We start from the raw sequence: 22,753 nt of genomic DNA on the forward strand, positions 1-22,753 counted from the left end.
TGTATATTCCTTCAAACTTCAAGTTCACTCAAATGTCATGGTATTGGGCTGGGCACGGAGGCTCATGCCCGTAATTCCAACACCCTGGGAGGCCAAGGTGGGGGGGATCACATGAGGTCAGGAGTTCAAGACCAGCCTGGCCAACATGGCAAAACCCCGTCTCTACTAAAAATACAAAAAATAGCCAGGCATGGTGATGTGTGCCTGTAATCCCAGCTACTCAGGAGGCTGAGGCAGGAGAATAGCTTGAGCCCGGGAGGCAGAGGTTGCAGTGAGGCAAGATCATGCCACTGCACTCCAGCCTGGGTGGCAGAACGAGACTCCATCTCAAAAAAAAAAAAAAAAAGTCGCCTTCTCAATGAGGCCTGCCCTAATCACTATATTTAAAAATCAGTTTCCACCACCACCTCATCATCCCAAATTCTCCTTATTCTTGCTTTTGTTCATAGCACTTTTCACCTTCAAGCAAACTTTGTAATTTCTATATTATGTTGCCTGTTTATTGCTGGTTTCCCCCATAGGCAATGTTTGCTCCTCAAGAGCAAGTATCTTTATCTACTATTGACTGCTATATCTATATATATCTATATGCCTGACACATGACATGTGGTCAATAAATACACAGTAAGTTAAATATTTACTCAATGAATCTTATCCCACATTCAACTTTACCTTTGCATTTCCATACTTTAGACTACGCTATTTTAAGTGGGCTTATTCAGATGCAGGGAGGGAAGCCAAGACAGCTTCATAAGGGTAAAAATGGGTATGAGGTAACATGAAACTGAAGAGACCATTGCGTTAAAAAGAAAAACTCAAATTTACAAAATGTCTAATTTATATTACCAATATGCCTTATACTGGATTACTAAATTACAGGCCAGTTCCCATGATTATTATGCCCAAAGTCCAGGAAGTAACTCTTTTAAGAAAAATTCTAGAGTCTTTTAAGACTAAAAGTGGCCTGAGATATCAATTGTGTCTTTCACAAACGGGGAAATAAAATCTTTAAAACTTTTCCAGGACGAAACGACTAGTTATAGGAGAGCTAAGAACCACTGGCATCTGAAACAACTAAACTCTCACAGAAGCAGATGACAAGTTTTCCTCATCTATAGAGAGTTGTTATCTGACATATGGATCTGTTTTCTTGAAAGATTTGCCACAGTCTTCTCTTGGCTACAACAATCTACGACCATGAATGATTACAATTTGGAGTTTATAAAACCAGAGTTTTATTCTTATTGTATAAAAATTCATTGTCAGACTTACTGAGGTACAATTCACTCACATAGTAAAATTCGGGATGTCTGTTTTTTAGGTGCCCACTTCTATGAATTTTGACAAATATATACAGTCATGAAACGACTACCACTATCAAGACATAAAACGTTTCATCACCCTAAAAAGTTCCCTCCCCAATCCCTACCCTTTAGCAACCATTAATCTTTCTTCTTTCCTTATATTTTTTACCTTTTCCAGGATGGCATATAAATGAAACTGTACAATATGTAGCCTTTTGAGTCTGACTTCTTTCATTTAGCATAATGCATTTGAGAGTCATTATCTTGTTGCATATTTTGGTACATTAGCCATTCTAAAAGGTGTGTAGCGGTATTTCATTGTGGTTTTAAATTTGCATTTCCCTAATTACTAATGACATTGAGCATCTTTTCCTATATCACATAAATCTTAAGAAATGTCCTCACAATTAAACAATTACTTTCCCATGGGATGAATTAGTAGGAAGACTGGGGTAAAATAGAGTACAAGATTTTTAAACTTGTTATGTATTCATCCTAAGGCTATGAGATCATCTATGAGATAATACATATGAAAATGCTTTAGAATATATAAAGTACTATTATAAATATAAGGGACTACAATTGTTATTAAGTGCTAGAAAGTTATCAGATTTAAAAACTGCACCAGAGGACTCACTCTCTCCCAGAGAGAAGATGAATAAAACACTGCCTGCCCTAGCTATACAAGCTCTGTCTTTTGGAGGTATCCTGAATTAAGCTAGTTGTGTTGGAGATAAAGTCATGTTTTCAAATATAAATGTAACTTCTTTTCATAACCAATATAACTAATGAGTTCAGCGTTCAATAATGACAAGAAATAGGCCGGGCGTGGTGGGTAACGTCTGTAATCCCAGCACTTTGGGAGGCTGAGGCGGGTGGATCACGAGGTCAGGAGTTGGAGATCAGCCTAGCCAACATAGTGAAACCCCGTCTCTACTAAAAGCACAAAAAATTAGTCGGGTGTGGTGGCGGGCGCTTGTAATCCCAGCTACTCGGGAGGCTGAAGCAGAAGAATCGTTTGAACCTGGGAGGCGGAGGTTGCAGTGAGCCAAGATCGTGCCATTGCACTCCAGCCCAAGACTCCGCTCAAAAAAAAAAAAAAAAAAAAAAGATAGAGCTAGCTTCTGACCTGATTCTTCCTCTTGTGACTGACATCTCACTCCTAAACAATTTTCAAGTTTCCAAAAACTAAAAAGATGACTTGTCCATTTGTCTTTTAAGAGCTTCTACCTTTAAGTACCTTTAAGTGATAAATGAATTGAATTTTATTGAATAAGAGTCCCTAATGCGGGAGTTTCTAAAAAGTAAATAAATAAAAGCAAAATCACCTAACCAAGATTCCTCGTAATATCTGGATAGACGGGCTGACAAAAACTAATAGGAAACCACCTATGGTGGTTCCAGATCTGAATAAATACTGTCGGACCATACTAGATGTCTCCCTCCCAGTGCAAGAAACCAATAGGCAGAAAACACCAATGATTTGGAGCACAGTTCTAGTGAAGAATGTTATTCGACACCTAAAGGGAAAGCTTACCTTTCTTTCTTTTAGTAGCTTCTTATAGCCATTTGATCCAAGAGACAATAAAGTAATAAGGACATCTAAAGAAGGTGAAGCTGAAGCTCTTCCTGAAATAAGAAGGATAAGTTACATTAAGATTGTGGGGCGGGGGGGTAGCTTTGGAAATTAAGGTTTACTACAATAGCCTATGTACAAATGGATTTTTGTTTGTTAGCTACTTTTTCTGAAAAGCAACTTATTTATTTACCTGGATACATCTTGCTGATTTCCTGAATGAAGGAATCATTAAAGCCAGCAATTATAGCGCCACCTACTGGAACCATAAAATTTTTGTCCAAGCTCTGAACAAAAGCATCTATTCTACCAACTCGAGCCCCCTGGAATCAATATGATATTACATATTAGTTGCTAGGAAAACAGACAACTGCTATTAACAAACAAATACCACAACAAAAAATTAAAACTATTTGAGTTAATTAATATATTAGCCTGATTTAACCATTTTACAATATATACATGCATCAAAACATCAAATTGTACACTGTAAATATATACAATTTTTGTCAACTCTACCTTAGAATAAAAATAAACACCATTAAAACAATGCACGGAAAAAACAACTGAAAAATTTTATTTTTATTTTCTTTGTAAAAGTGCCAAGAAAATGTTCTTAAGTATTAAACCAAAATTTTTAATGGTGCTCCTTATATGTGCAACTTTAGGTTTACAACCTGCTTTCACACATAAATCATTTAATCTTCATAACAACTCTGTGAGGCAAGCACGGTTTCAGTATCAGCTCAGGTGGGAACTTTAATGAAACAAAGCTTTACACCTTAAAATTTGATAAGAAAGAATGGATTCATCCCATGCCTCTCATCTGTGCTCCTTTTTTTGACAACAAATGTCTACAATGGGTCCTATAACTATTAAGTGGTTTTAAACATCCTCTGTGAGTTCGAGGGTGGCCACCATAACCTAATGGACTATAGCCATCCGAGTTGCCAAACAGTTAATTATACATGTGCCTCTCTTTAATGCTTGGACAATCTACTACCTGTATGACCATTTTAAGCACTCAGATAAAAAACAAATGCAAAGTTTTACTTTTAACATCACTTAATGGAAGTTTTATTTGTATACTCTTGGCAATTCTAGAAGCAATGTTTCTACATAACTCATGCTCCCTAATATTATAAACTTAGATTATTTCATTCCACTGCAAATGAACTTCCAGTGAAAATCTAATATTCTGGTGAAAAATTGAATACTTACCTACTAGAAATGTACAAACTAAGTTCGGTCCTCATCCAACTTTCTGTCTAATGTGCTTCAATTTTCTCTTCTTAAAAATAGAGATACTATCTAAATTACAACCAAGATAGTCTTTTTCTTTATCTGTAGCCACAGATTTTCAATCTGTATTCACAATCTGCGTTCCTATTAATATTATAACCATATTTGACCTTCATTTTCACACCTCGCTATCTGAGGGAGAATAGAAGGAGCAGATAGCTGGCCTAATCTCAGAGTCCAGATCCAGGCAACAGGTGGAAGCAGCCGAAGCGGGGAAGAGGAGCAGCTGCTCTGGAGGCCATTATACAACTGTTCAAATCTTAACCTTCCTCTTCCTCTTCTTTCTAATTTCCTAATAAACCATGATCAGAGAAAATCTCACCATATCACAGGAAAATAGAGAGATGCATATAAGACTAACAGAATAAAAAAAAACCGGAAAACATGCGAAGTAGCAGCATATAAAGGTAAGTGGAACAGTCAGAGTTGCCTTTGTATTAACATTTTAGTACTGTCCAAGGCCTCCTGAGAGAAACAGGAACCTAAACTGAAAGCAGAAGTACTAGAGGAATCAGTGCACCAGACTTTGCTAGAACCCTTCCATCACTAAAACACAGAAAGCATTTAAAAGGCAGCACATTCTGTGGCAAGAAAACAAACAGGCCAGACCCAATCTCAGAAACGGTACAAGACCCTCTTTTTTCAGCTACATCTAAGTCATCAGTATATGCTCTAAAATCCACTCTCAAAATACATCTGAATAAAAGCATTTATTACCACCTTCACAACTACCACCCTGGCCAAAGCCACCAACAAATCTCATATGGGTTGCTGCAACAGCCTTCCACTCTTGCCTCCCTACAGTCTATTTCCCACATAGCATGTCACTCTTTCCTGCTTGAAATCCTTCCATGGCCAATGATCATACCAAAAATAAAATCCCAAACCCTTAACACACCTCAAAGCTCTACAACCACTGTTCACCTTGTTCATTATGGTTCAGCCATACTGGCCTCCTTGCTATTTCTCACATATTCCAAGCACGCTCCTGCCTCAGAGTCTTGGCTGTTAGCTTCTGTCTGGAATCTCTCTCTCTAGAGAGCTGCAAAGCTTCCGCCTGCATCATTCAGAGCTCCACTCACATGTACTTCTTGAAGAGTGCTTCCTAGATCACTCTATCTAATGATATCCATCCTCCCCAAATACCAGAGCATTTATCCAAGACTTGTCATACTCAAGGTTTACTCTCTGCTTTCCCACAAAAAACAGAATGCTCTATGAGGGTTAAAGATTTTGTCGGATTCACTATTGCATCTCCAGTTCCTACCCTGGTGCCTGGTACACAAGCAGGAACCCAGAAAGTATTTGTTGAATGAAGTGACAATTGGGTTTGTGAATAAACAGTAGTAATACCTACTTCTCTCAAATTCTTAACAGGCAAAGTTGCTGCTTCCCACTTTTGGAACTTTACAATCCATTCTGACTCAAAATAATCAGTCTTATACGCATATTTTTGTGACTCTACTATATCCCTCTCCATTAATCTATCCTAACATCCATAATTCATGAATCTCTTAAATTCGTCATTTTAGTAAATATAAACAGAAATATAGGTTACTCAAAACTAACTTCCCCTGGAGGTGGGGTTATGTGCATACAGAATACTCTATATGCTCAGCCTTAAGTCATTCTGGGGTCTCATCTTAAAAACAAAAAAGTTAAAAACATAATGTTAAAACAATAAAAATAAAAAAAAATTTATTTATACTTCTTTCTTCATTGATTGATTATTGCAATATTATTTTCTCAAGAAAAGACTTACAGTATTAGTATTTTAGTACTTTGTTTTTTAACAGAAAAATGGGACTTTGGAGTCGCACTGAACTAGATGGGCTATTTTGTAGCTACAGGACCTTAGGCAAGTCACTTAATCCCACTTATTTTATTTCCCCATGTGCAGAATGAGAATAAGAAGTACACCTTAAATTGCCAGGATTCAGGTGATAACTTTAAAAGCCTAGTAGGGGGCCAGGCACGGTGGCTCACACCTGTAATCTCAGCACTTTGGGAGGCCGAGGCGGGTGGATCACGAGGTCAGGAGATTGAGACCATCCTGGCTAACACGGTGAAACCCCGCCTCTACTAAAAAATACAAAAAATGAGCCAGGCATGGTGGCGGGCACCTGTAGTCCCAGCTACTCGGGAGGCTGAGGCAGGAGAACGGCGTGAACCTGGGAGGCGGAGCTTGCAGTGAGCCAAGATCGCACCACTGCACTCCAGCCTGGGCGATAGAGCGAGACTCCGTCTCAAAAAAAAAAAAAAAAAAAAAGCCTAGTAGGGATGCCTGACACATGGAGAGTGTGTAGTAAATGGTATATATTAACAATAAGGACTACTGAGATGAATTAAGGCTAACTTTAATTTTTTAGAATGTCATGAAACAGCAACCTGCACTCAACAAGACTCAAGTATTCATTTGATTTAAATCAATAGTGCCACAACCTCTTTTGGTGAAGGCCAATTTGGGAAAAATAGAATGTTTATATATTTGCTTTTTTTGTTTTAAAGAAATGTCCACTTTAATAAGTTCTAATGTTCAACAGCACAGTACAGTGACTATAGTTAACAACAATGTATTGTATATTTCAAAATACCTAGAAGAGAGGATGTGAAATGTTCCCAACACAAAAAGATATAATAAATGCCACATAATGGATAGCCTAAGTACTCTGACTTAATCATCCCACAATCTGTACATGTATCAAAATATCATATGCACTCCATAAATATACCCAGATATTAGGTATCAAAGAAATTTTTTAACAAATGTCAACTTTAGAAGGTAATACATTATCTGCAACAATATCTGCATTTAAAAGTTTATTCATCCATCTTATAGTTTTATTTTTTGGTTAAAATTTTAGTAAAACCACCTCCCAAATGCAGAGAGGTAACGACAAAGCAGAGTATTAGGGATGTGCAACTCCAAGAGCACCTTTCTTATTGTATTCTGGAGCTTTTATTTTTTTTTGGCAGAGTCTCGCTCTGTCACCCAGGCTGAGTGCAGTGGGGCTATCTAGGCTCACTGCAAGCTCCGCCTCCTGGGTTCATGCCATTCTCCTGCCTCAGCCTCCTGAGTAGCTGGGACTGCAAGTACACACCACCACACCCAGAGAATTTTTTTTTAAATTTTAGTTTTGTAGAGATGGAGTCTTGCTTTGTTGCTCAGGGAGGTCTCAAACTCCTGGCTTCAAGTGATCCACAAGCTTTAGGCTTCCAAAGTGCTGGAATTACAGAGGGGAGCCACCACACCCAGCCTCTCTTAGTTTTAACCTCTTCAAGTGCACCACCAAATTTTCTAGTATTTAAAAATATGTTGTATCATTAAAATGATCATTATGAAAACTTTATAGCATCTGAAGGGTACAGAAATATAACACTAAAAAAATTAAACGTACACAATGAATATAACTATGTAAAAACAATATGCATATAAAAAGAGAAAAAGTAAATACATAAATTGTTAAGGGTATTTGTTAGGGTAATAGCATTATGAGTGATCTTCTACTCCTTCCTCATTTTCCTAAACTTTTAGTAATACTGATGGTATTTGACTTTTAAAAGGAGAGAAGCTGCTAAAAATTACACAGAAGAAGAGCAAGAGGGAAAGGGAAAGGAGGAATAAAAATCAATCACTGAAATAAAATGTTTTTCAAGATTTCCAGTGTAGAAAATTGTACACCCTTCCTCTATGACCATACAAATTAGATATAACCTAGTCTACAATAAGTGAAGAAGCCTTAAAAAGTTAAGGAATAGCAAAAAGAAATACCAAGGAAATGGTAAACAGTCTTTCTCTAAAGGTTTTAAGAAATCCCAACACACCATGCCTACAACCCACTCCACCTCTGGACTTGCTACATAAATTAATCCATTTCCTTATTGGTTTAAGCCAACTTGAGTTGGGTGCCTGTTACTTGCTGCCAATGACATCCTAACTGATACAAAGTTGAGTAAAGAAATTAAGCAAATCAGTGATTACTATTTCATATAAGCCACATTTATGTAAAAGATGATACTAGTATACTAAAAATAATATAAAAGACAAAAAAATGTACTAGATAGTATCTATTGTGCTTCAGAGCATTTACCATATTGGAGCAAGACACAGGTAATCTGTGAATAACTTATGCCCACATAACACAAATCACATGTATGTCAAAACTGTATGTGTATATTAACATCATTATGCACACAAACTATGTAGTACATACCATACATGCATAAATACAATACTTTATTTATTCACTGACTGTTCAGTAACCAGTTATTAATTGTCCATTATGTACCAGATATTGTCTTAAGTACTGAGGGCACAGCAGTGAACAAAACAAAGTTCTACCCCAACAGAACCTTAATTCTAATTACTGTCAATAACGAACATTATATCAAATGGTGATAAGTGTTCTGGAGAAAAATAGCAAGGAGCCATCAATTTTAAGAAACATCATTATTTTATATGTCACCATGTAAAAAAAAAATGCCTATTAACATTGTAAGACACCACTGATTATAAGACATCACAATTTCAGATGTCAAAATGTAGAACATAGCATCTTAAAATCAATGAACACGGTAACAAAGCAAAAAGAAGGATAGAAAATGCTAGCAAGGGCTGGGTGCAGTGGCTCACATCTGCAATCCCAGCACTTTGTGGGGCTGAGGTGGGAGGCTGGCTTGAGCCTAGGAGTTTGAGACCAGTCTGGGCCTCATGAAAAAACCCCATTTCTAGAAAAAATACAAAAAGTTGGCTGGGTGTGGTGGCACACACCTGTGGTCCCAGCTACCCGGGAGGCTGAGGTAGGAGGATCACTTGAGCATGGGAAGTTGAGGCTGCAGTGAACTCCAACCTGGATAACAGAGTGAGACCCTATCTCAAAAAAATAAAAAACTAGAAAACGCTAGCAAGGAAGGGGGAAGTGTTAGATAGGGTTTGACATGTATGTCAAAACTGAGTATGTATATTAACATCATTATGCAAACAAACTATATAGCCTGTATCATACATGTATAAATAAACACAATATTTCATTTATTCACTCACTTTGTCCAGTAACCGGTTTATTGATTGTCAATAATAACAATCATTGACAGAGTTTCTGAGGAAGTCTCACTGACCTAAAGAAAGCTACGCAACTCTCTAGAAGAGCAATCCAGCAAGTGGGATGAGCAAGAGCAAAGGCCTGGAAGTGCAGGCACGTGACAAAATGGAAAAAAAGTAAGGCAGCAAGGGTGGTTGGAGCACAGCAGGCAAAAGGAAAGCAGTAGAAAATGAAATCAGCAAATCAGCAAAGGCCTGAATACACAAAGCCTTGTAGGCCATAGTTCTTATTATAAGTCACATGGGAAACAAAGACATATTTTCAAAATTAGAACCTCAAACAAATGACCAGGATCTAGCTGATGCTTAAAAAAAAATATATAAAAACCTGCCAATTCCATAGCTATATACTAGCATGTTTATAAATGAAGTCACTTCTAGTCTAAGATAATAAGGTACAATAATTCCTTAAATATAGACTAAATCATATTTTTTTAAATGGTATAATCCAGTATATTAGAAAAATGAAAATCCTGGTAATGAAACAGTCTCAGAAAGTTAAAAGCTAAACTACTAAAGTATTTCTATGTTGATTCTAGCCCACCAAAGCTATCAGTCCAATTATCACCACAGTATCAAAGAATAATGACTTTTATTGAGAGATTATCAGATGTAAGTTCCTAACACAACCTGAAGCCGATGGTCATAAATAACTGTTTTACTATATCAGATTGTAAGAAAAAGTAATAATCCTATAATATGTTAAAATGAATTTTTCCTTGACATACATATCATTTTAAACTCTCTTACCTGCTGAATGAGATGCATACACTTTGAAGACTGCACTCCATAAGCATTATTAACTATATGTGGAATGTCATAATTAGCACAAATCACAGCCAGTTCTTCTAATCTATAAACATAAACATTCAATAGAAAGACATACTCACACTGTGCTTTATAAATGATAGTGCAGAAAGTTTTTTAAAAATTTAATAGTTATCCTTAATGTACACCAAAGGAAAAAAACGACAAACACTGAAATTTCTATTGCAGTATTTTGACATGTAATTCAGCAGCTTGGAAATACATAGCAAGCTCTTTCGAATAAACCTAAAAAGGCTTTTAAATTAATGTTATCAATATACAAAAAAAATACAAAAATTTATGTAGATGATAAATCATTTTAAAATTAAAAATTCCCTAAACAGAAAGCCAGAAGATTATTTATAATGACCCCTCACAAGATGGTATGCTCTTTTTTTCCACTTTTGGTTGCTTACCATACTGAAGCTAGTATCTGCAAAATAATTAGCGTATCTGGAATCTTAAGAAATCTCACATTAAACATCTCATAAAATAAAAAATGCATTCTCAAATAGACTTTAATGTATTAAAAAATACAGAACATTAAAATGTGTCATTACCAAAATAACTAACATTTTCCAACAACTTGGATAGTGAGGAATCTTCCAAATAGCTACTGGTTTTAAATCCGCCCTTATCTACTCTTACTTTTTCATTTTACACCTCTCATATTAATCTAATTTGAGAGTCTAACTTTATGCAAAGTAAGGTAATAAATTTCAGTGACAGCATAATAAATAGATGTTCTTTCACAAAGCCAAATACTTCTTGTGACTGAGCTCATCTTTAATAGAAATGTCTTCATGCTATGAAACTAAAACTAAATCCTATGTTTTAGTAAAATTATTAAAAGTTTTCTTTCTAAAGTATAAAGAATTTGAAAGCATTTTTATACAAGTAAAGTCCTTTTTGACAGGATATACTTCAAATATATAGTTTGAATTACCGATTTACGCATAATACATGTCCTATTTCTAGTAGATGTCATTAATATATTTTTAACTGTAAGTAGGAATACCATTATGTTCATCTGTTACAAGTTTTCTTTTTTTTGTCCAGTTTGCCTCAGACCAAAAACAAATTATCAGTTTGCTTGCTTGAAGTCTTATGAATTAAAAACTCATTTTATCATTCGTTTTCACAAACCCTACAAATTGATATAGAAATCCTTTTTGTTACTTCAAACTAATCAGATGATGTTTTTAACAAAATAGACCTCTGGGATACACAGAAGTATTTTCTTCATAAAATAAAAGGCACTTTCATATGTGTGTGTTCTAATGAAAATATTCCTTAATAAAGAATTTCTTTGAAAATAAGGCTCCATAACATTAATCTATTTTTAAAAGAAAAAAAATAACTTGTGAGTAGTTTTAAATAATCTGAATTACCTAAATCTGTTAATGGTTAGGGTGTGTTAAAAAAAAAAAAAGTATTAAATGAAAGGAGAAGCAGAAAAAATATTTTTCATATGTATCAAATTGTTTTCTAACTTAGAAGCCAATTTAAGGTGTTTATCAGTTAAAAGAAATAATACCCTTCTTTTTTGCAACATTTCCCTTAAGTGAATTTCCTCCACAATAGTTTTTGTCTGATTAATTAATAAAAACAAAATGTATACTGTACCCAAAAAATTAAAAGGAATGAAGCCGATGTAAAAAAAAAAACAAAACAAAATGTGGTTTTAAAATTTAATAAAGTCAGAAATTCAAACATTACTGTGCATCACCCTTTTCCTAAACTTCGCTCTTACTCAGAAATATTCATTACACAACAGTGACAAATGAGAATTTTTCTGACTGATAAAAATCTTCATTAAATTTTTTCTAAAGGAGATAATACAGGTAAGACACTTAACACTGTGCCAGGCATACTGAAACATTCAAAAGACGTTAGTCAAAATGAAACGAAAGCAAAGTACCCACAAGGATAAATAATCCAACTAATACAAATATCCATATGCTGTTTTTCAAAATGTGATTTCTATCACATTAAAAATTTTATAGCTATCAAAACCATCAACAAAGAACAATGCTTATTTAATATTTCAATACAAATATGAAATCTGATTGGTAAGTAATGAATAAACCACAAAGCATATGAAAAGTAATCTAATAGAGTTCACAGGCTCATGAATGTAGCAAGCTAAATTTTTAAGAGCATAGTTAAAAAACTGTCTCTTACAATCTGCCTGTAAGATAACAAAAGCCAACATAGAATTCATTATTGCCAAATAATGTAATTCCATGAATTAAAACCAAAGTATAATTTGATGCTACAAGAAAAGCCCAAAGTCAATATAGTGCTTACAAATTATTACCACTTCCATTCAAAATGTTAAAATGAAACAAAAAAAATTGTAGTCAAAAACAGAAATCTGTATTACTAGACATGAGCCTATTACATTTTCAGAATAAAAATGTGTGGCTATCCTTTAGAAGAGTAAACCTTTGCTTTTTCTTTCCTTTTTGCTTTTATTTTCTTAAATATTTGTATTATTCTCAAAACGCAGACAATGACAACCACTATGCACACCTAAGGTATAATCTGAGTTAATCTTCCAATTACAGAAATTTGAAAGTAAACAATCCTAATTTTTTTAAAATTTATTAATACTGATAGCAATGAAAAGAAGTAAACCCAACATTTAGCTTAGAAAAGAAACTATTAAATAATAAGAAAAAACATGCTAAGAGATCAGAAACAGGACAAAGAGCAAGAAAACAGAGACGGTCTGCATCGACTCAGGTGATAAAGGGAGCTCCCCACCCTGTACTAGTTGTTTTTCCTTGTTATATTTCAAATGGTTGGTTTCCCAAGCTGTTAACGCTATTTCTCCACAAGGTCAATCTATTCTCTTAGAACAGACCATTCACCTATTTATTATGAAGTGTTATTTAAGCATATTTGAGAATTAGTATATCATATTTTATTTAAAAGACTGATAAACAGCTAAAGGACAATATTCACAAATCATTTACCTATCAGGCACCCTTGGAGCAAAACAGGATGTAGTAGAATGAATACACAGAATGTAATCAGGCCCAAGTTCCTGGACTTTAGCCTCCACTGCTTTCAGGTCTGTACGCAGCTCGTCACCTTCCAAAACATTTTCTATCACCACAGGCTCAAAACCTAACCAAACCAACCAGAAAACAAAATGTTAGTGTGAACTAAAATAAGGGAAGATCCTGAAACTCTAGGAAGCATGCTATTCTACACAAGAACTCCTAATATTTATTTTGGTAGATTAACCTTCCTCTGGTAGTAAATACACGGCTCACTACTGGTATTAGTCAAAGGCAGGTCAAAATAATGTGAGGGACTACTACACAATTTTAGGACCATAAGTCTATTTAACACTTGGATATGACAAGAATGAATTCTGGAAAGTAAAGAAAACAAATGTTAAATAGATATCTATAGAAGTCATAACATAGACACTGATGACAAAAAGGATCACTTTAATCCAGTTCAATTTCAATCCACAGAAAAATAAGTCCGCTCATTCTCTGGTGATATTTCTGTTTTATTTTAAAGTTCACTTTATTTCAGAGATGGACATAAATAATAATACAATTCACTCAGTGAAACAAATCACAATCATCTACTTAATGTTTTACCTCTAAAGAAAAACATAATAAATTTCAGTAGCCTAAGGATCACTGATCCATCTCATAGCCTACAAAAGCCTCCTATGAAAACAAAATGTATACTGTAAATTTTGCATAAAAATTGTTTTCACATTTTCAATTAAAACAGTACACTTAACTAGTATATAAGCAAAGGTCCCCCAACAAATAATAATTATGGAACCATAGATATTTAGGTATCCATAAACTTAAAAGTTGCATAAAGTAATACAAACATTAAATTTTGTTACATATATTTTACAATTTTTTCTTTTAAAAAAGCAATAGGGAAGAGAGTTAATTTTTCATTTATCTATCTTTATATAAGAAATCTGAATTTCATAATTATGATGTTTAAAACATTATGTATGACACTTCTCTTACCTGCAGTGATCATGGATTTAAAGCAGGACTTCTGGTCTATTCGTGGCCATATAATATACTTTGCCTTTGGTCTTTTGTGTCGTAATGTTAAGAAACACAGAGTTAGACTCATACCAGTTGCCATAGGAACTACAAAGCAGTTGGCTACTGTATGGACACCTACAAATAAGCAGCAAAACAGAAATCTGTTATCCTACTAAGCACCCAGCATCCTTTTTGAGGAAATAATATATTTCATATATAAAATAGTAAGAGTCGTAGCCCTAGTGCTTCTGTTTCTGTACTCACTCTTGGGAAGCTCAATGCCAAATTCAACTTCAGGGCTTATGGCTCTGATTTTCCATCTTATTCTAAAGACTTTTTATTTAAAAAAAAAAAGTCTTCTCGGCCGGGCGCGGTGGCTCATGCCTGTAATCCCAGCACTTTGGGAGGCCAAGGTGGGCGGATCACGAGGTCAGGAGATCGAGACCATCCTGGCTAACACGGTGAGACCCCGTCTCTACTAAAAATACAAAAAAAAATTAGCCAGGCGTGGTGGTGGGCGCCTGTAGTCCCAACTGCTCAGGAGGCTGAGGCAGGAGAATGGCGTGAACCCGGGAGACGGAGCTTGCAGTGAGCCGAGATCGCGCCACTGCATTCCAGCCTGGGCGACAGAGCTAGACTCCGTCTCAAAAAAAAAAAAAAAAAAAAAGAAGAAGTATTTTCAAAAGCCACTCATACTCTTTTTGGAAAGGGGCAATAATAAATGAAATGAGTCAATGGTGTGTGTGTGTGTCCAGACAGCCAAAAGCATTATGATTAAGACGGTACATACCAGCCAGCTTTATAATGTCCAGGACCAAAGAATTGGTAATTTTGTTCAAAAGGCTAGAGCCTGCAGCTTTTGGTTGCACAGCAGAAATATCACCCGATCGTCCAATGCCATGAATGAACCTAAGCAAAAAATGGGCCAAAAACTGGACAAATACATTCAGCATCCCGAGTAATACAATGTACCAATATGCAAATATAATAACCAAAAAAACACCAGGAGCAATATTTGGCTGTTACAGATGTATGTCACAAACTATTAATGATGTGGAACTCTCCTACTTAAATTGAAACAACTTCATCAATTATGCTGTGATAGCTAGTTTCCAAAGACGGCCACTATCAATTCTTTTTCTCCCTATGGCCACATGCTACTCCCACACCAAGAGATGGAGTCTACTTCCTCTCCACTTGAATCTGGGCTGAATTTAGTGACTTGCTTGGCCAGGAAGAATCTAGCAGAAGTGACTGTGTGAAATTTTCATGCTAGGCAAACCTTCAGATGACTAAACTCTCAGCCAGTATCTGACTGCAACTACATGACAGACCCAAAGCAATACTCACTCTGCTGAGCCCAATTAATCCAAAAAGCTATGAGAGGTAACAATAAATGTTTTAAGCCACTTAATTTTAGGGTGGTTTGTTCTGTAGCAATAGAAAACTAGAATACATGAAACATTATCTTTTTTTTTTTTTTCTTTTTGAGATGGAGTCTCGCTCTGCCACCCAGACTGGAGTGCAGTGGCGCGATCTCGGCTCATTGCAAGCTCCACCTCCCAGGTTCCCGCCATTCTCCTGCCTCAGCCTCCCGTGTAGCTGGGACTACAGGCGCCCGCCACCACGCCCGGCTAATTTTTTTGTATTTTTAGTAGAGACGGGGTTTCACCATGTTAGCCAGGATGGTGTGGATCTCCTGACCTCATGATCCGCCCGCCTTGGCCTCCCAGAGTGCTGAGATTACCGGCGTGAGCCACCGTGCCCGGCCAAATTATCTTTTTTCTTTACTTTTCCCCTAATTCCACACTGGGCTAAGTTCCAATGATGGTTCAAATATTGCCTTAATTTTAAAAGAACTATATGCTCCTAGAAAATCAGTGTGCAAATCTCATTTTAAATTAGACGATATTATACATTGTTTAAAGATACCTCTCAATACTCTTTAAAATAAAAAACCCTTTCGTAATTTGAGTAATTTCTAATTGACAGTCAAATATATCAGAAATTCGGTATAGCGGGATTATCGAAGAATACTAGTGTTGTACTTCCTCACCACTGAAATCTCATGTACAAAACATTTCTTACATATATTATCAACCATGTTATCAGCAAACTGTTAACTGAAATTTTCATCCAAGTTAGGCATTATCATCAGTTTTGACTGCAGTGGTTTTTACTGAAATACAAATTCTACGATGCCCAAGAAATTTTCATTATAATGTAAAAGCATGGAAGACAGGAGTTTCATTTAAGAGTTTACACTTCACAGAAAGGTTAGTGGACAGAGCAATGAGTGATCATATTAACTACCAATTAACTACTAATTAAATCGTTATCAGAATTGATGAAAAGCTTTCTGCAATAATGCAAAAGAAAAAGGTCACTTAATAATCTAATACACCTTTCCCAGTATCTATTGCAACAGAGAGGTATTTATAAAACGCGATTCAGTTTAAACAGTTTAAAACAAAATTTAAAGTTGATAACTATAAATCATTCAAAAAAAAACACTACCAATGTTAGAAAAGAAATATGGAAAGCTATAAACAATCTTAATGGATTTTGAACTCTTACAACCAGATACGTTTATTAGGGTAACCGTTCCTAAGAAAACGTATAGCCTGTGTTAGTCACCCAGAACCTGACAGGGTAACCCCCACTTAGTTTTACTCTATTGTCTTTGAAAAGCACCTGCTGAGATAAAATTGTTTCCATCGCCCTGTTGCATTTGGCTTACATATCCATTAGAGCAGGGAAGAAGTGGTTTACAAGCTAACATTTGATAATCTATTAAGATGAATACTGCTGCCATTATTTTGAACCAAAAATAAATAAACGATGTATCTCCCGTACTACTTAAAAAAAGATACCTGTAATGACGACGAGCAACCAGTGCGGATGCCACTCTCCCTTCCCTTTCTCCCACACCACAATTGCCTAAGAAATTGTTGCTGTCCATGATTGCAAGTTCATGTAAAAAGAGTTCAAGTGTACTTTCATCCCAGCCATTCTCTGGACACTTGCCCTTAAAAAAAAAAAAAACACTTATGATTATATTTAATAAAACTACCGTTCTCTAGAATACTACAGGAATACATTTTTTCTTTTTAACGTGTATTTTGCCACGCTCGTTTTCTAAAATTCAGGCATAAATTCACCACTATATAGAGACCGCAAAGAGGCAAAACGTTTGTACATTTGATTACAATTATTTACAGATTTCGAGAAGTGGTGATAAATGCATACAATGAGGTTTACTCAGATATTTAAATTTCCGTAAGTGAAACTAACTGAAAACCAATACACCACATCCCCAGTGAAGATGCTTCAAACCAGGGCGTTACGACTGGGGCGGTGGGACGTGGAGAAGGGCGGTAGTTGTCAAACTTCAATGAAATTTTGGCCACGCGCTGTAGCTCACGCCTGTAATCCGAGCACTTTGGAAGGCCAAGAATGGCCGATCACTTGAAGTCAGGAGTTTGAGATCTGCCTGGCCAACATGGTGAAACCCCACGTCTACTAAAAATACAAACATTAACCGGGTGTGGTGGCGGGCGCCTGTAGTCCCAGCTACTCGGGAGGCTGAGGCAGGAGAATGGCGTGAACCCGGGAGGCGGAGGCTGCAGTGAGCCGAGATCGCGACACTGCACTCCAGCCTGGGCGAAAGAGCGAGACTCTGTTTCAAAAAAACAAAACACAACAAAACTTTTAATGAAATTAAAATACATGAACGCTGGCAGGAGGGAGACCTGTGAAGTTCCGCGGAAAGCTCGTGGTTCGAGTTAGCATACAGTCTACAAACACCATTATGTGTTCTGAGTCGTTGAGGGTGGTGAAAGATGGAGGTGCGAACTTTGCCCTTTCCGCGAATAAAAAAGTACACTGGGACTTTCCCTCACTTCCGCATCCCGAAGTTAGAAACAGCGGGACTCAAAACCCCGACCCCAACACCCCCTCCTAACAACACCATTTGGCTTTCACTGGCTTTGGCAAGGCTGAGAAGGCACAGACCGCAGTCGGTCAGCTAGGGCAAGCCAAGCTGAGACAGACTTGGGACTAGTCTCAAGCAGCAAAAAGCTGCCGGTGAGGCAGCACCAGCGGGGACGCCCGGCGGAGCCAGAGCCCCGGGGTCGCGGCGGCTGGGGAGGGGACCGACAGCTCGGTACCTTCTCCAGAAGCAGCCGTATGAGGTGCTCATGCGAGCGGCGGGCCTCACAGCCCTGCCGCACGTAAGCCGGCGACACCAGCCGCTCTCCCGCCGCGAAGCTCTCGCGGTTCATGACAGCGGTGGCGACAGTGGCGAATAAGCGGGAGCACTAGCTCCACACGCCAGACACACGACGGAACCAGAATGCAACTCGCCGCCTGGACGGTACGGCAGCGCCTTGGGACAAAAAAAACAAAAAACAAAAAAAAACAAACCACTTCTCGTTCGTGCACATGCGCAGACCTTCTCAGATGCCGCTCCAGGAGGAAGTTGGAGTATTTGAGCATGCGCGAGGGAGTCCGCGCTTTTCGCTGACTTCAGGCAAAGGAGGGACTGAAATTAGCCCCGCCCCGCTGCGGCTGATTGGTCTAGTTAAACCGTGGTGTTCCTGATACGAACTTAAGGAAACGATTTTGCACTTGTGCAGACCGAGCGAGCAGAGTAAGAACCAGGTACGTGGGTTTTTCCAAGTTCTGTGTTTCAGTCCTGTTGGATGGTTGAGATCTGTGCAGGGTCTGTGCTTCCGCCTTATTCAAACTGTCAGATGCCAGAACCTTCGATCTTTACTTTGGTACATTTCCACACTTATTACTGCCTCACAACCCCATAGGAAATAGCAGTGCCCCACTCCTTTTCCCCTTGACACTACTGTTTAGCCATAGCACTTACCACTCACCACGTGACATGCCAGACGTTTGTTTATACACACACACACACTCATGAATGTAAACTCTCTAACCTAACGGCAGGGCCTCGGTTTTTGCTGCGGTGCCCCCTTCCCCCGGGCACCTAAAACAGTGCCCAGAATAAAGTAGGGCCTAAAAAAAAAGTTGATATTGAATTAATGAATTAGTTTGACCATCCTGAAACTATCCCCAAGAACATTTTGTAAAATTGATTAAGGGGGGGAAAAAAATCCAACTAGGCTTACAGCTGCTGTTATTAAGCCAGCTTGCCGTGTGGCCGACTTTCTTGTAGCTGGTTGCTACTTACTACCCCAGGAGAATGTGGCCCTTGTCACAAGACTCTTCATTCTTTTTCTGCTCTATAGATAAAATCTAAGACATTATGAGAAGATAAGCTTTCTGTTTGCATTGCTTCTTTAGGTCCCACATACCAACAAAACTAAGGATGCCAGCTTGTCTGGAAGGCCCAATAAAAAGCTGATTCATGGAGGAATGCAATTGTCACATCCTAATGATTTCATCTCCCTTACCCCAACGAATCGATAACCCCAAATTCTCCAGCCCCTCACCCTCCACAAATCCCCTTAAAAACCTTTGCCTAGAACCCCTTGATGAAATGGATTGAAGCTTGAGAACTCTTCCTGTTTCCTGGCCTGTAACTTGTGATTATTAAAACTCTTTCTCTGCTGCAAGCCTGCTGTCGGAATATTGGTCTGTTTCTGCACAGCCGGCATAGGAACCTAGCAGTGCTGTAACAATTCAACAACTTAGAGGTTCACTGCTGGAGATCCCTGCCTCCAGTTACCTTACAATCTTCATCTTATGTGAGCCTACAGTAATTCCTGACATTGCTTTCACCTGGTGGTTTGTCCACTTGCACTGATTCACACCCACTTGCAAGAGCGGATTGTTAAATGTTCAGTAATTTTGTGAGCTAGTTTTTAAATACAGCCACTCAAAAATTACATTACAAGCAAAAGTAAAAATACTCAAAATTTGTCACTTCCTAATTATTTTACATTTTACTATTATCTATGCTCTTCAGGTTATTTACATGCATTTTATCTATATGGTGGAAATTCAATGTAATGTTATACTACTGCACATCTTCCAACTCCTCTTTTGATGATGTCACGTTGGCCATGGTGGGAGCATTTACACCATGGAAATCAGTAAACACCGCTAATCAGGCCCTTACCCTCCAACCCACTCCCCTAGAAGTCAGTTGTTCAACATGTACCAGCTCATCACTGTTTCTACTGCATGTTCCCATGGCATCCAGCTATTAATATATATCAGTCTATTTATGGTATTTGTTGAATTGCATTTCAATTGTTAATTTTCTGTCTCAACTAGACTGTGAACTCCTGGTTCACAAGGGCTATACCGATATCTGTGTTCAAAGCACAGCACTAAATACATAATAGCTGTTTGATAAATATTTGTTGAATGACATAGAGCATTTAACTACTTTAAACAGAAAGGTAAACCACAAAACAACAAGAATTTAGTGTACTTTCTAAAATGCGTATTTTTCAAACTTTTGGAAAGTTGAGTTCCTATTCTCAAAATGCAACTATTTTTGCAACTTCTTCTTTGGAAAAGCCTTCAAAGCTGCTTTGTCAATCACATGCAAAATGTGCAAAAATCCCAAAATTAATGTCATTACTGAATGGACACGCCAGGTTTTTGAGCCAGCTTGTTCTCTCACCTTATTCACCACCTTACTTCAGAAAAATATTTGTCTGTTTCCAAAAATTAGTCATTGTCAAGATATGCATTCATTAAAGGTATTCAAAAGATACCAGCTTTGGAAGAAATTTCAAGAGAAGTATTCTAAAATTACTTTCATCCATTCACTCACCCAACAAGTATTTATCCATATCCCCATTTTACAGATGAGGAAAGCAAAGCTCAGGAAGTTTGAGTAACGTATTTAAGGTTATACAATGAGTGACTCTAGCAGAATTTAAACCTGTGTGTTCTGGACCTATTTTAAATGATGCTATCTATTAAAATTAGTATGTAATTATTATTTTAAAATAGTAGTTTGTAACTACTATTTTTAATAATAGTATGTAACTACTATTTTTAATAATAGTATGTAATTACTATTTTTAATAGGGCAACATCAGAATAACCTCATGGTCTTTACAAGATGAAGCATCACTTAAAATAGGTCCAGAACACACAGGTTTAAATTCTGCTAGGGTCACTAGTTGTATAACCTTAAATACATTACTCAAACTTCCTGAGCTTTGCTTTCTTTATCTGTAAAATGGGGATATGGAAGAGGCAGTTATGATGATTAAATGAGAGGTAATTGCTCAATGACATCTTCCCCTAGATAGACTGACTATACAAATGGACAATGGCCAGATCATATGTGATAACAGAACTCTCACCCACAACCTCTCTAGCAACTAGCCTTCCAAACCACCACCTCTGCAGCAATCAGCCAAGAATGGTTAAGACTTGGGCAATGACTGCCAGCTTCCCTCTTTTATTACTCGCTTCTAACTTAAGACCAACCAGAGAAAGCTAAATATCCTCCTTAAATTACATAAGATGCCTTGTTTCTAGTTAGCCAACCTCTAGCTTCTCCCTGCCAACACCTCCAATCGGCACACCTGAATTCTTCCCTGTACCTGAATCTTTCACTATAAAGCTTTCCCACTCCCCTGCCTGCCTTTGAGACTCTTGACAAATGTAAATGATGGTGACTGACTCCCTTCTCTAGCAAGCTCTGAATTTCCAGTTTTCCTGGAGACTTCACTGAGACATGGTCTGTGCTGTCCATGGCGGTGGACCTCAGCCTTTGGCCAGTTGTGGTGCCCACAGGGGCTCCTTGTGCCTTGTTGCTTATGGCTTGTCAAGTCCATGCCAACATGGTAAGTCAGTGCTGGCTTGGAACTCCTCCCTGTTTGCCTTGAGTTCCTAAGCTATTCATTTGAAGTATGGTACTCAGATTTTGTTACTGGTTCCTATTTGCATCCTTAGTGGAATCAGGCAATTCCTTTTCGTCCTTTGTGCTGTCCTTTGTACTTCTGTTTTGTATTGTGCTATCTAAAAGTGTTGTTTTCCATAAGAAGGAGAATCATAGGGTAGAACATGGCCATGGGCCCTACAACCCTGTTGTTTAAGCCAGTTTTGCAGACCGATGAGTTTGCACTTCTCACCAGACTACATCCGTTTGGACAAATTTTGTTGTGGGTCACCAATAAAACTGGATGAAGTTCTCCCTTCATCTTGATTTTTTGTTCTGAGGGCTTGCTTTTGATCCAAAGAAAGAGGTCATTCTGATATTCTGCCTGCCAGGGGACACAGATTGTTCGGTCTGTGTTCAAAAGGGGCAAAAATCAGGCTAGGGGCTGAGACAGGATAAGCACGAGTATAACTTTCAACACCGTAGCCAGCGTTCATGGGGTGCTCTAAGTCTAAATCCTCTCCACCAGGAAAAACTTCTGCTTCTTATACATACTCTCATTACAATCCTAATGCTTGTGCTTATCTCTCTAAGTGGCATAACTTCAGCAATGAGGAGTTGGGCCTTCAGTGGCCACTCTGGGAAACACTTGACTTGACAAAATTTTTTATATGATGGGCAAGAAAAGAAAGGGAATTAAGATTTCTTAGGTTTGATGGGCAACAGTTTTTTAGTGGTACACAGAGGCCTCCAAAGGAAATTCTGATTCAAGAATTATTCCACTAAAAGATGCTTTGGCTA

The 22,753-nt window shown here is 37.5% G+C and overlaps 1 protein-coding gene across 6 annotated transcripts in view; it reads right to left on the bottom strand.

The window, feature by feature from the left end:
• Positions 1–18,669, bottom strand: part of SEPSECS (Sep (O-phosphoserine) tRNA:Sec (selenocysteine) tRNA synthase) — a 40,939-nt gene extending 22,270 nt beyond the window's left edge. Inside the window, exons 1-9 of one of the 6 annotated variants that reach the window (XM_055385543.2) lie at positions 18,300–18,498; positions 17,555–17,809; positions 17,004–17,158; positions 14,921–15,039; positions 14,107–14,265; positions 13,072–13,225; positions 10,034–10,136; positions 3,074–3,203; positions 2,842–2,933 (exon numbers count right to left, since the gene is read on the bottom strand). In XM_055385543.2, coding sequence (XP_055241518.2) covers positions 2,842–2,933; positions 3,074–3,203; positions 10,034–10,136; positions 13,072–13,225; positions 14,107–14,265; positions 14,921–15,039; positions 17,004–17,158; positions 17,555–17,809; positions 18,300–18,413 — 1,281 coding nt within the window. In that variant the 5' untranslated portion in view covers positions 18,414–18,498. Of the gene's footprint in view, positions 1–2,841; positions 2,934–3,073; positions 3,204–10,033; positions 10,137–13,071; positions 13,226–14,106; positions 14,266–14,920; positions 15,040–17,003; positions 17,159–17,554; positions 17,810–17,859; positions 18,277–18,299 lie in introns of those variants that run through there. The other 5 variants (XM_063705221.1, XM_004038500.5, XM_055385541.2 and 2 more) reach the window with 5 other exon arrangements.
• Between the last annotated feature and the right edge of the window lie 4,084 nt (positions 18,670–22,753).

The sequence above is a fragment of the Gorilla gorilla genome, chromosome 3 (assembly GCF_029281585.2).
Source record: "Gorilla gorilla gorilla isolate KB3781 chromosome 3, NHGRI_mGorGor1-v2.1_pri, whole genome shotgun sequence".
Taxonomy (NCBI): domain Eukaryota; kingdom Metazoa; phylum Chordata; class Mammalia; order Primates; family Hominidae; genus Gorilla; species Gorilla gorilla.